The 10,524-nt window shown below is 39.6% G+C and overlaps 1 protein-coding gene across 2 annotated transcripts in view; it reads right to left on the bottom strand.

Annotated features, from left to right (window-relative positions):
- Positions 1 to 1,174: 1,174 nt before the first annotated feature.
- The window catches only part of LOC110834782 (ras-related protein Rab-18-like), a 34,927-nt gene continuing 25,577 nt past the window's right edge, over positions 1,175 to 10,524 (bottom strand). Inside the window, exons 4-5 of one of the 2 annotated variants that reach the window (XR_015535903.1) lie at positions 2,315 to 2,459; positions 1,175 to 2,161 (exon numbers count right to left, since the gene is read on the bottom strand). Coding sequence is in view for 1 of the 2 variants with exons in the window: in XM_087351760.1 (XP_087207886.1) it covers positions 2,412 to 2,459 (48 nt within the window). In the remaining variant the exon portion in view is untranslated. Of the gene's footprint in view, positions 2,460 to 10,524 lie in introns of both variants that reach the window. The other variant, XM_087351760.1, reaches the window with a different exon arrangement.

Genomic DNA, 10,524 nt, shown 5'->3' with positions numbered 1-10,524 from the left:
GCTGTCTAAACATTGGCTGTCCATTGTATGGGCTGAGAAAGTAGCGCGGGAGGCTCAAATGACCGGAGAGCTACATAAAAATGCAGCAAATGACGTACTGATCAATTTCCGTGGATAGTGTGACAATCTGCTAAGCCACGACTGAATCAGTGTGCCCTTGGTTTACACTCAGGTAAATTACACCACTGTTCTCTTTATGTTTCGGATGTAATGTCATAGCTTGCAGTTTTCAATGAATGTTCACAAAATTTATACATCTATTATACAAAGACTTAATAGTTCATTGTTTGTTTACTTGGTGGTGCCATTGGTTGTTTACTCTTATTTTGTGGCATGCATCATGGGAAGACAATGGATAGGAGAAGATTTCATTAACCACTTCTCTATCTTAACAGTATTACAGGCAAGAAGTATCTTCTTACTATAAAAATTTGTGATTAGTCGTCGTCAAAAAATGACGTCATCAACAATGTCACCTTATATTTGTTTATACAACACAACAATGCCGAGTAAACAAATAACGCTTTGCAACGAGATCAACAACTACCAAGCCAGTCGCATGATCACTGCTCCAGCAGAAGCACATCGCCTCCGAACAGCGACATAAAACTATTTAAGAAATGTTTAGTTTCTTACTCAAGGGTTAAAACACTTGAATGAGACACTAAACTAACCCCCCTGTAGAGGTGGTTAGTTTAGTGTGTTACCTAAGATTTTAAAATGCACCCCCCCCTTAGTCAAGTGTTTTAACCCACCATTTGGGGGGGTTAGTTTAGTTTCGTACACAAGGTTGGTTGCGCTTTACAAACTTGACCAACACCCCCCTCCCCCAAGGCGCTCCAAATGGAGCGCTCTGCTCTAGTATACATATAATTCACACAATCAAGAATCACCTGCACTTACGTATATTATCTATTGCAGGAGGTGTCAGGCAATTCATCTGCATTTATCCTTCATATTAATATGTCAAGAGACTCAATTAATTTCATTGCCTGGCATGTGAAGGCATCTGGTCTATGAAAAACTTGGCATCAAGACAAACTCCTTAAGCCAGTATGAAGATGCAATTAAGGCTCACAAGGAGGGAACAATTGCAAAGGCCATGTTAAAATTGGAAAAGAAGCAACACAGAGTTAGAACTCTTAGCTCTAAGAGACTGTAGACAGTAATGGAATTACTGTAATTTCATCAAAACTTTATTCATTTAATTATGCGATAACAGCACACATACACATTACGGCATTATGACACAATTTGCAATGTCCATTTATTATTACCATCAGCATATCGGTCAGATTCCACTGCATTTTAGAATCTAATGACCAGAAAGTCTCCAGATGTATCTAGAGGGAACAAAGTGAAACACTTATTATCGTTATATCAAGTTCCTCCATCCAGAGCGTCTGCTTCTGCTATCACCCAAGAAATGTAAAATTGTAACATTTAATTAGAGTTAAAATGATTATAGAAAGATATTTACTATATACCAATATTAATATCCAAAATACCTGATCACTTAAAGCTTCAAAGAGGTAACCCACATTGTCATCTGCTGACAGAATGATAAGTGAGTAGCTAGCAACAAATGATGACTCTAACTACTGCCCTCTTAATTGTATTTTTGCTGTGTTCTGTGTCAGCAAGTATTGTTTGCTTCATGAGCATTGTTTATTATGACAAGTGTTCACTGTGCATTCATCTTATGTATCAACTCACACGGTCCTGAGTGTCAGCTGCAGTCATTCAACCCACCTCTGCCTCTCAGCATCATCACTTTGCTACTTATGACCAGCGAGATTCTTGCCCCATTTGAAGATCCTTCATACTATCATTTATCAGGAACACTTCCTTCTAAAGAATGATTATCTTAACATTTTCATTTTGTTTCTATTCTTCCATCCTTTCTTGTTCTATTCCTGAGAAGGTTAAAACGTGCCATAGAAAGCAAGGCACGTTACCTCAACTACAATAATTTGCTGACAGCTGAGGTGGATGAAAGAATGTAAAGGAACTGTTTCTGAATGTAGTGCATCTTACTCTGAAGGATACAGCCTGTGAAGAATGGAGTTCTAACTGTGTTCATTTTCCTACTTGTATTTAGTAATGTCACAGAATTGTCTTTATTCCGGCATAATACTGCGACAGTCAGGTGATGACACACCTGCAGATATAAAACACATTCCATAAGAATATATTCTGGCAGAACCTAAAAATGATCAATTATGTAGCAGTTTATCATACAATCTGTTTATATTGATATGCATGTTACAGTGGTAAATATCATTTATTGCATGAGATGGAAATAACTGTTAACCTTAGAGGTTGCATTCCAAAGGCACATCTGATACAATGAAGGAGCCGAAATGTCAATCAGCACATCCCGAACTTCATCACTGCTGAGAATTTTCTCTTCAGTATGATTCATTAGTCACCAGGACTGGAGTTATGTAAGAGCATGCCTGCAATACCAATAACGAAAGACACAAATTAGCAAGTAAATTCAACCGTACTGGAACTTACCTAATATGCTGTTTATAAGATAAGAAAGTATGTCTGATTAAGACACAACAATTAAAATGTATCTCTGTTTTAAAATGTAGACTAAGCCCATAAAAATTAAAACACGTCTTCATTATGTGTAAAGTCCGTCAGTGTACCTGACCCTGAGTTAGCTGAATGTAATTTACATTATCAATACCAAATTTAATAAGTCATCTTTTACCACTGCATGGCAGTTCCTGGGGTTCCAGGAGGAGAAGGCATCCAGAAATGGAAGGAAGCTGGAAATCAGGTGGGATGCTAACAACTCCTCACCATAAAAGGACTAGCATATTAAGGAAATTTACACGGCTACTCTTTTAACTAGCCGAGTGTGCTGTGAGCCTCTCAAAGAGACTGCTCCACGCAGTCCAATGTTTTGTGCACATCTTCATCCCTATTTTCCATTACGTTTCCTTGACAAAATTCACAGTGCATTCAGAATGTGGCCAAAGGAATCAAGCATCTCAAATGTGAGTATACTAAGGGAAAACTGACTGTGAATTCCCTCTATGAATTCATGCTGCCTCTTGTCCGAAACCCATCGCTAAGTGATCTCTATCCCGTCCTTTACCCATTCCCAACCTGGAGCATAATTAATTTAAGTAGCCATGGGATCTGCCAATGTAAAGCACATGTGAAGTGAAACTTTCTTTGATCTACCATGTGTACAGGGTAAACGTTCTGTGCCTTCAAATTTTATGGCATGCAGTCCCACACAATGTGTTACAATTCTCGTGGGCTGCTCTTCTTTCAAGCGCTTAGTACGTAAACACAGTGCTTCCAATGTGTATGTTGTGCATTAACAGACTAAGAGCCAGTTGACAGTCTGACTGCATGCAGCCTTTTTAATAACACTGCAACATGGCTGTCTCGTTCAAAAATCAGGTTTGGAATAAGGCATGGGAAGAAGGTAAGAAGTAAGGAAGGAGGGAACGAAGAAAGGACACCTACTCTTGTATTATATAAAAACTGATGTTTTAATTAATCAATCAGAAATTAGTTATTGGGCATGCTGTGATTCAGAAGCAACCTTCAACTCTGTGACCGAACGACTTGCAGGCCTACAATCATAAATTCTTTGAGTTATCTTACTTAAGTGCATTGCAGATGATGTGAGAGTATTCCATCTCAGTGTCTTGCTATTCCATGTTAAAATTTTCCATTTAACCCTGCAATGTTTGTTGTTACAGGCCTTAAATAAATTTTAGAAATGTAATTTCTGCATTTCTGTCCTTCTTCAGTTCACAAAACACTGAAACATTTTCATTTATTTCTCATTGAAGAATTTTGTGATCTGAATGGGCAATAATTTATGCACTTATGTTTGTTTCCAATTTGGCCTATATATAACTCACTCCAGTCTCCCTCCTGAGAAACTAATATTAGCTCAGGTGATCAAAAATGCTTTGTTTGTATGAAACCTGAAGATTCTTTATTCCCTCCAGGCAAATTCTGGGATAGTACCTTAAATTATACCAAGAATGCTTTCTTCCCCATCATTTACAATTCACTATCACCTTCTCATTCGACTATAAATGAGGAAATAGTATCACAATTTTCCGGCATTGAACCGACAAAATTGTTACCAGACAGAAAATAAAGACTTGGCTATGGAGGGTAAGTGTAGTACATAGATTAAATCTATTACTTATTAATTAATTTATTACTTATTAATCACCAAGATCAGTTCAAATCATGTTTCTACGGTATTAGGCATCTATAGGACACAATTTCACAAGATGTTTCAGCATAGCTGTTATTGGTGTCATATCATGATTGATCTAAACATACATACATACATCTTTATAACATTTGATGGATCCATAAGATAGATGACAACAGGATGTGGAAAGTTCAATTCAATTCCTTTATTAGATTGTTTGCCAACAGCAATGTAAACACTAATATAAATGTAAAACACTAAAAGAATACTAAAACAATACAAGATAACAAAATAAAGGCAACAATCAAATTAAAACAAATAACCAAGCTAGATCCAATCTAGGCCACTCTTTAGATCATTTCTCTTAATGAGAAAGTGCCCTCGAAAGAAACAATGTTTGTACGAGGTTGTCTACAAAGTAAGTTTCCCTGGGGCCGTTTACAGAAACAAAACACAATTTCATGGAAATATTTATTGCAACAGATACAGCAAGTGTCCAGCTATTTTTCAACATATTCGCCAACGGAACTGAGACATTTGTCATACCGTGGGACCAACTTTTGAATACCTGTGTCGTAGAAGTCTGCCGCCTGGGATTGGAACCACTGTGTGACAACCATCTCCTCCTCTCTGTCATTCTCAAAACGCTGACGCTGACCGGACAGGAATTTCTTGAGGTGTAGGAAAAGATGGAAATCACTGGGAGCGAGGTCCGGGCTGTAGGGTGGATGATTAAACACCTCCCAGCTGAACTCCTGCAGGAGACTTGCTGTCCGTCGAGCCGTGTGCGGCCTAGCGTTATCGTGCAGGAAGACAATACCGGCACTAAGCATCCCGCGCCGCTTGTTCTGAATGGCCCGTCGCAATTTCTGCAGTGTTTCGCAGTAACGCTCAGCATTCACCGTCTCACCTCTGGTCAGGAAGTCGACGTGGAGAACGCCCCGTCTGTCCCAGAACACCGTGCACATCACTTTCCGCGCCGACAACGTCTGCTTGAATTTCGTCTTACAGGGAGATCCACTGTGACGCCAATGCATTGACTGCTGCTTGGTTTCTGGGGTAATGTGTGCAATCCACGTTTCATCACCTGTGATGATCCGGTCCAGAAACTCGTCGCCGCCATCATGGTACCGCTGCAGAAATGTCAATGCTGACTCCATGCGCTTTGTTTTGTGTTCTGGTGTCAGTTGCTTCGGCACCCACCTGGCGCACAATTTCTTGAACAACAGGTGCTCCGTGACAATTTTGTGCAACAAGGAGCGCGAAATCTGCGGGAAATGACTGCTGAGTTCCGTAATTCTGAAGCGACGATTATCCATAATGCGTTCCCGCACAAGCTCCACAAGGTCGTCTGTAATGATGGATGGCCTCCCACTGCGCTTCTCATCATGCACACTTTGTCGACCTGCTGAAAATTATCTGCACCAGCGACGCACCATCTGCTTGCTCATGACGTTAGGCCCATAGACCCGGCACAGCTGACGATGAATTTCGATCGGCGCTATGCTCTGTGCATTCAAAAACTTTATCACTGACCGCACTTCACAGTCGGCGGGAGCTGGAATAAGAACCTCCATCTTCAACAGCTGCAACGATGCTACTGTGAGAACGCGGGAAGTACCGTTAGTGCATGCGCCATGCTACGTCATTGCTCTATCACGTACGCACAGTCGCTTCGCGCAATATAAGGTTTGCTAGCTGTGGGACGAGTGGGAAACTTACTTTTGGGACGCGCCTCGTACCAAATACGTCCAAAAATGTACATACGTCATTTGCAGCAATGACACACCTGGCTGAAGGACTATGTTTGAGCACACTACACACACTAAAAGTAGAAAATTCTCTAATTTGCCTTGATGACACACGAATACCAACAGTGTCCAAGATAGAATTGCAATTTATTTTGCCCTTAAATACATTAATAAGAAATAAAGCATCGAGATGCTGTCATCTGGCATAAAGTGTTTTGAAATTTAAAGTAGTTAAAATCAATTCATATTTATGTGCAATATTAAACTGAAAAAACCAGTAACTGCACAAACTGGCAAATTTCTTTCGGATATTTTCTAATTTATTACAATCTTATTCCATACAAACGAGGCATACTCAAGCTTTGATCTAATTAAAGCATTATATAAAACAACAAGAGTGTCAAAAGGGGAAAAATTATATGTAATAAAACGAATAAGCCCTAAGGTCCTTAGTGCCTGTGTATGAATAAAATTTACATGACAATGAAAGTATTGCTTAGTGTCTAACAAGACACCCAAGATCTTTTATACAGTCAGTACGGAAAATTAAAATACCACTGACAAAGTAGTTAAAATGAATACTGTTGGTTTTCCGTGTGAACGATGTAATTTTGGTTTTCTTGATGTTAAGTTCCATATTGTTAACATCACACCGCTGATGTACAGAATCAATATCTGATTGAAGAAATTTGCAGTCATTCACCAATTTTATATCACAATATAGTTTCAAATCATCAGCAAATACGAGAAATTTAGAATACTTAATTCTGTCACAAATGTCGTTAATAAAAACATTAAATAAGAGAGGTCCCAAGGTAGAGCCTTGCGGCACTCCAGATAACACCGAGTAAGCAGAAGAAGACTCCTAAAATGTGAACAAAGGCAGATCTAGCAGATAAACAACTTTCGACCCACTTAACATAAGGAGAAGATAGTCCAAAATTATTAAGATTTTCCAAAAGAATAGAATGAGGGACTGAATCAAAATACACAGTCAGTCTGTTCCTGTGAACAAACAGATGGCTGAACATCATTTAGGTAGGTAACTAAATTAATTGCTGTAGATTTAGATTTCCTTCTCGAAGGTGTCACCACCTTGTCGAAGGCAATCTGCCGGGTGAGGAGGCTTGCGTGCTCAAATGACCCTTAGGGCTATGCCGGCCTGAGCTTCGGGTCATGGTAGGGTCACCCAAGCCGGACAGGTCTAAGGAGATGCGCTAGACTAAGAGTGATACCCTGGTCCTCCAGGTTGGGGGTTGGGTGTAGGGCTAACAACCTTTCACCTTTAAAAAAATATGTGTTACGAAAAAATCAACCAAGCCTCGGATCAGGACGGACTCTTTGGCACGACCACGGCAATTGAAAAAGGACATGAGATTTGGTACTTGGAACATTAGGAGCCTCTATAGGGCAGGGGCACTGAAATCAGTGTGTAGGGAATTATAAGTTAGACTTAGTGGCAGTGCAGGAAGTGCGATGGGAGGGGGAGGGCACGATCCCAGTGGACAATTTTACATTTTTCTATGGAAAGGGGAATGACAATCATCAGCTAGGGACGGGTTTTTTTGTTCATAGCAGAATTAGGGCAGCAGTTAAGAGAGTAGAATTTGTTAGTGACAGGTTGTCTTACGTAATTTTGGAAGGACGTTGGTGCGACATCATTGTCCTTAATGTTCATGCCCCAACTGAAGACAAAAGCGATGATATCAAGGATAGCTTTTATGAAGAATTGGAATCAGTATTTGATACATTTGGCAAGTATCACATGAAAATTCTGCTAGGAGATTTCAATGCAAAAATTGGGAGGGAGGATATCTTCAAACCCACAATAGGCAGCGAGAGTCTCCATGCACTTAGTAATGATAACGGTGTTAGAGCAGTAACCTTTGCTACGTCAAAAGATTTAATTGTAAAAAGTACAAAATTTCCACACCGTGATGTTCATAAATACACTTGGACTTCCCCAGATGGCAGAACACACAATCAAATAGATCATATTTTAGTAGATAAGAGAAGGCAGACAAATGTAATTGATGTGAGATCATTCAGAGGAGCAGATTGCGACACTGATCATTATCTGGTGGTAGCAAAAGTGAGGGAGCGGCTTTCAGTAAGTAGACGAACTAAACAAAATTTTGACACAGAAAGATTTGATTTGAAAAAAATTAAGTGAGGGAGAGGCAAAGGAACAATATCAAGTTGAAATTTCGAATAGGTTTCAAATTTTAGAGACAAATGAGGATAATGAAAGTGTGGACATCAACAGGGAGTGGGAAAATGTCAGCAACTGCATCAAAATTTCAGCAAAAGAGAAACTAGGATACTACAGGAGAAAGCAAAATAAACCGTGGTTTGATGAAGAATGTTCCAAATTAATAGATCGAAGGAAGCAAACAAAATTTCAATGGTTGCAGAACCCAAACAAAACAAATGCGGATAATCTATGTAACGTGAGACGTGAGGCTAGTAGAACCTTTAGGACTAAGAAAAGGGAATACCTGAAGGGCAAAATTGCTGAACTTGAGACAAATAATAAGGAAAAAAACATCAGAGACCTGTACAGAGGCATTAATAACTTTAAGAAAGGATATCAACCCCAGACCAATTTGGTAAGGGATGATAGTGGCAATTTGCTTGCAGATCCAATAAAAATTGTGAATAGGTGGAAAAATTTCTTTGGCGAGCTCTTAAATGTTCATGATACTGGTGATATTAGACAGATTAAAATGCATACAGCTGAACTGTTGGTGCCAGAACCTAGCTTAGATGAAGTGGAACTAGCCATTGGGAAGTTGAAAAGTTATAAATCTCCAGGAATTGATCAGATTCCGGCCGAATTAATTAAAGCAGGTGGCAAAGGGTTGCATATGAGGATCCATAAGCTTATTCAGTTAATTTGGGATAAGGAAGAGATGCCACAACAATGGAAGGAATCCATAATTATTCCTATTCATAAGAAGGGGGACAAGACTGAGTGTGGTAATTACCGAGGAATCGCTGCTATCGACCTCATACAAAATTCTATCCAACATTCTTTTGGCAAGATTAACCCCTTATGCGAATGAAATTATTGGGGATCATCAGTGCGGGTTTAGACGAAACAGATCAACGATTGATCAGATCTTTTGCATTCGTCAGATACTAGAGAAAAAATGGGAGTTCGGTGGGACCGTACATCAGTTATTTATAGATTTCAAAAAAGCCTATGACTCTGTGAAGAGAGAAGTGCTATATAATATTCTTATTGAATTTTGTATACCAAAGAAACTAGTGGGTCTAATAAAAATGTGCTTAAATGAAACCTGTAGCAAAATTCGAGTAGGTAAATATGTATCTGAGACATTCCTCATCAAGAACGGTCTAAAACAAGGAGATGCTTTGTCTCCCTTGCTCTTTAACTTTGCGCTAGAATACGCCATCAGGAAGGTCCAAGGTAGGCAGGAGGGTTTGCAATTGAATGGGACACATCAGCTATTGGCATATGCTGATGATGTTAATTTATTGGGGGACGATATAAATACAATAAAGAGGAAAGCAGAAGTTTTACTAGAGGCTGGTAGACAAGTGGGGCTGGAAGTAAATTCAGAAAAAACTAAGTACATGTTAGTATCTCGTCATCAGAAGACAGGCGGGCAAAATTATCTTAGGGTGGCTAATAAATCCTTTGAAAGGGTTACAAAGTTCAAATATTTGGGAACAACAATAACAAATCAAAATGATACTTGTGAGGAAGTTAGGAGGAGACTAAATTCCGGAAATGCTTGCTACCTCTCAGTCCAAAATATTTTGTCTTCCCGTCTGATTTCTAAGAACCTGAAAATTAAAGTATACAAAACAATAATCTTGCCTGTTGTTTTGTATGGGTGCGAAACATGGTCTCTCACTCAGAGGGAGGAACACAGATTGCAGGTGTTCGAGAATCGGGTGTTGAGGAGGATATTTGGGCCTAAGAGGGAAGACGATGGGGCGTGGAGAAAACTGCACAATGACGAGCTTAAAAATCTGTACTGCTCCCCCAGTATTGTGAGGGTGATTAAGTCGAGAAGAGTGAGATGGGCGGGACATGTAGCGCGCATGGATGGGACAAGAGGTGTGCACCGGGTACTGGTTGGGAAACCTGAAGGGAAGAGACCGCTGGGGAGACCTAGACGTAGATGGGAGGATGATCTCAGGCGGGATCTATGGGAGATAGGAGTTGAAGGAAACTGGATTTTGTTGGCCCAGGACAGGGTCCGGTGGAGGGCTTTGGTTAATTAGGTGATGAACCTTCGGGTTCGGTAAGCCATCTAGTTAGTTAGTTAGTTAGATTTAGATTTACAAAAACCATGCTGACTGGGGTGTAACTTAAATTCAAAATAAAATGAAAGATGATCGTGAACAATACTTTCAAAATTTTTGGAAGAATTATTTAAAATCGAAATAGGCCAATAGTTAGAAACTAAAGCACTGTTGCCTTTCTTAAAAATAGGTACTACAGCGGATTGCTTCCATAATAAGGGAAAATTCCTACTAAGTAAACTAAGGTTAAATATGTGGCGTAAGAGGAGTTAATATCTCAGTATAACCTTT

The sequence above is a fragment of the Zootermopsis nevadensis genome, unplaced genomic scaffold, assembly GCF_977971745.1.
Source record: "Zootermopsis nevadensis isolate Lab colony 2312 unplaced genomic scaffold, Znev_1.0 Znev_ptg000020l, whole genome shotgun sequence".
NCBI lineage: Eukaryota > Metazoa > Arthropoda > Insecta > Blattodea > Termopsidae > Zootermopsis > Zootermopsis nevadensis.
This window is presented reverse-complemented; position numbering and strand designations above follow the sequence as displayed.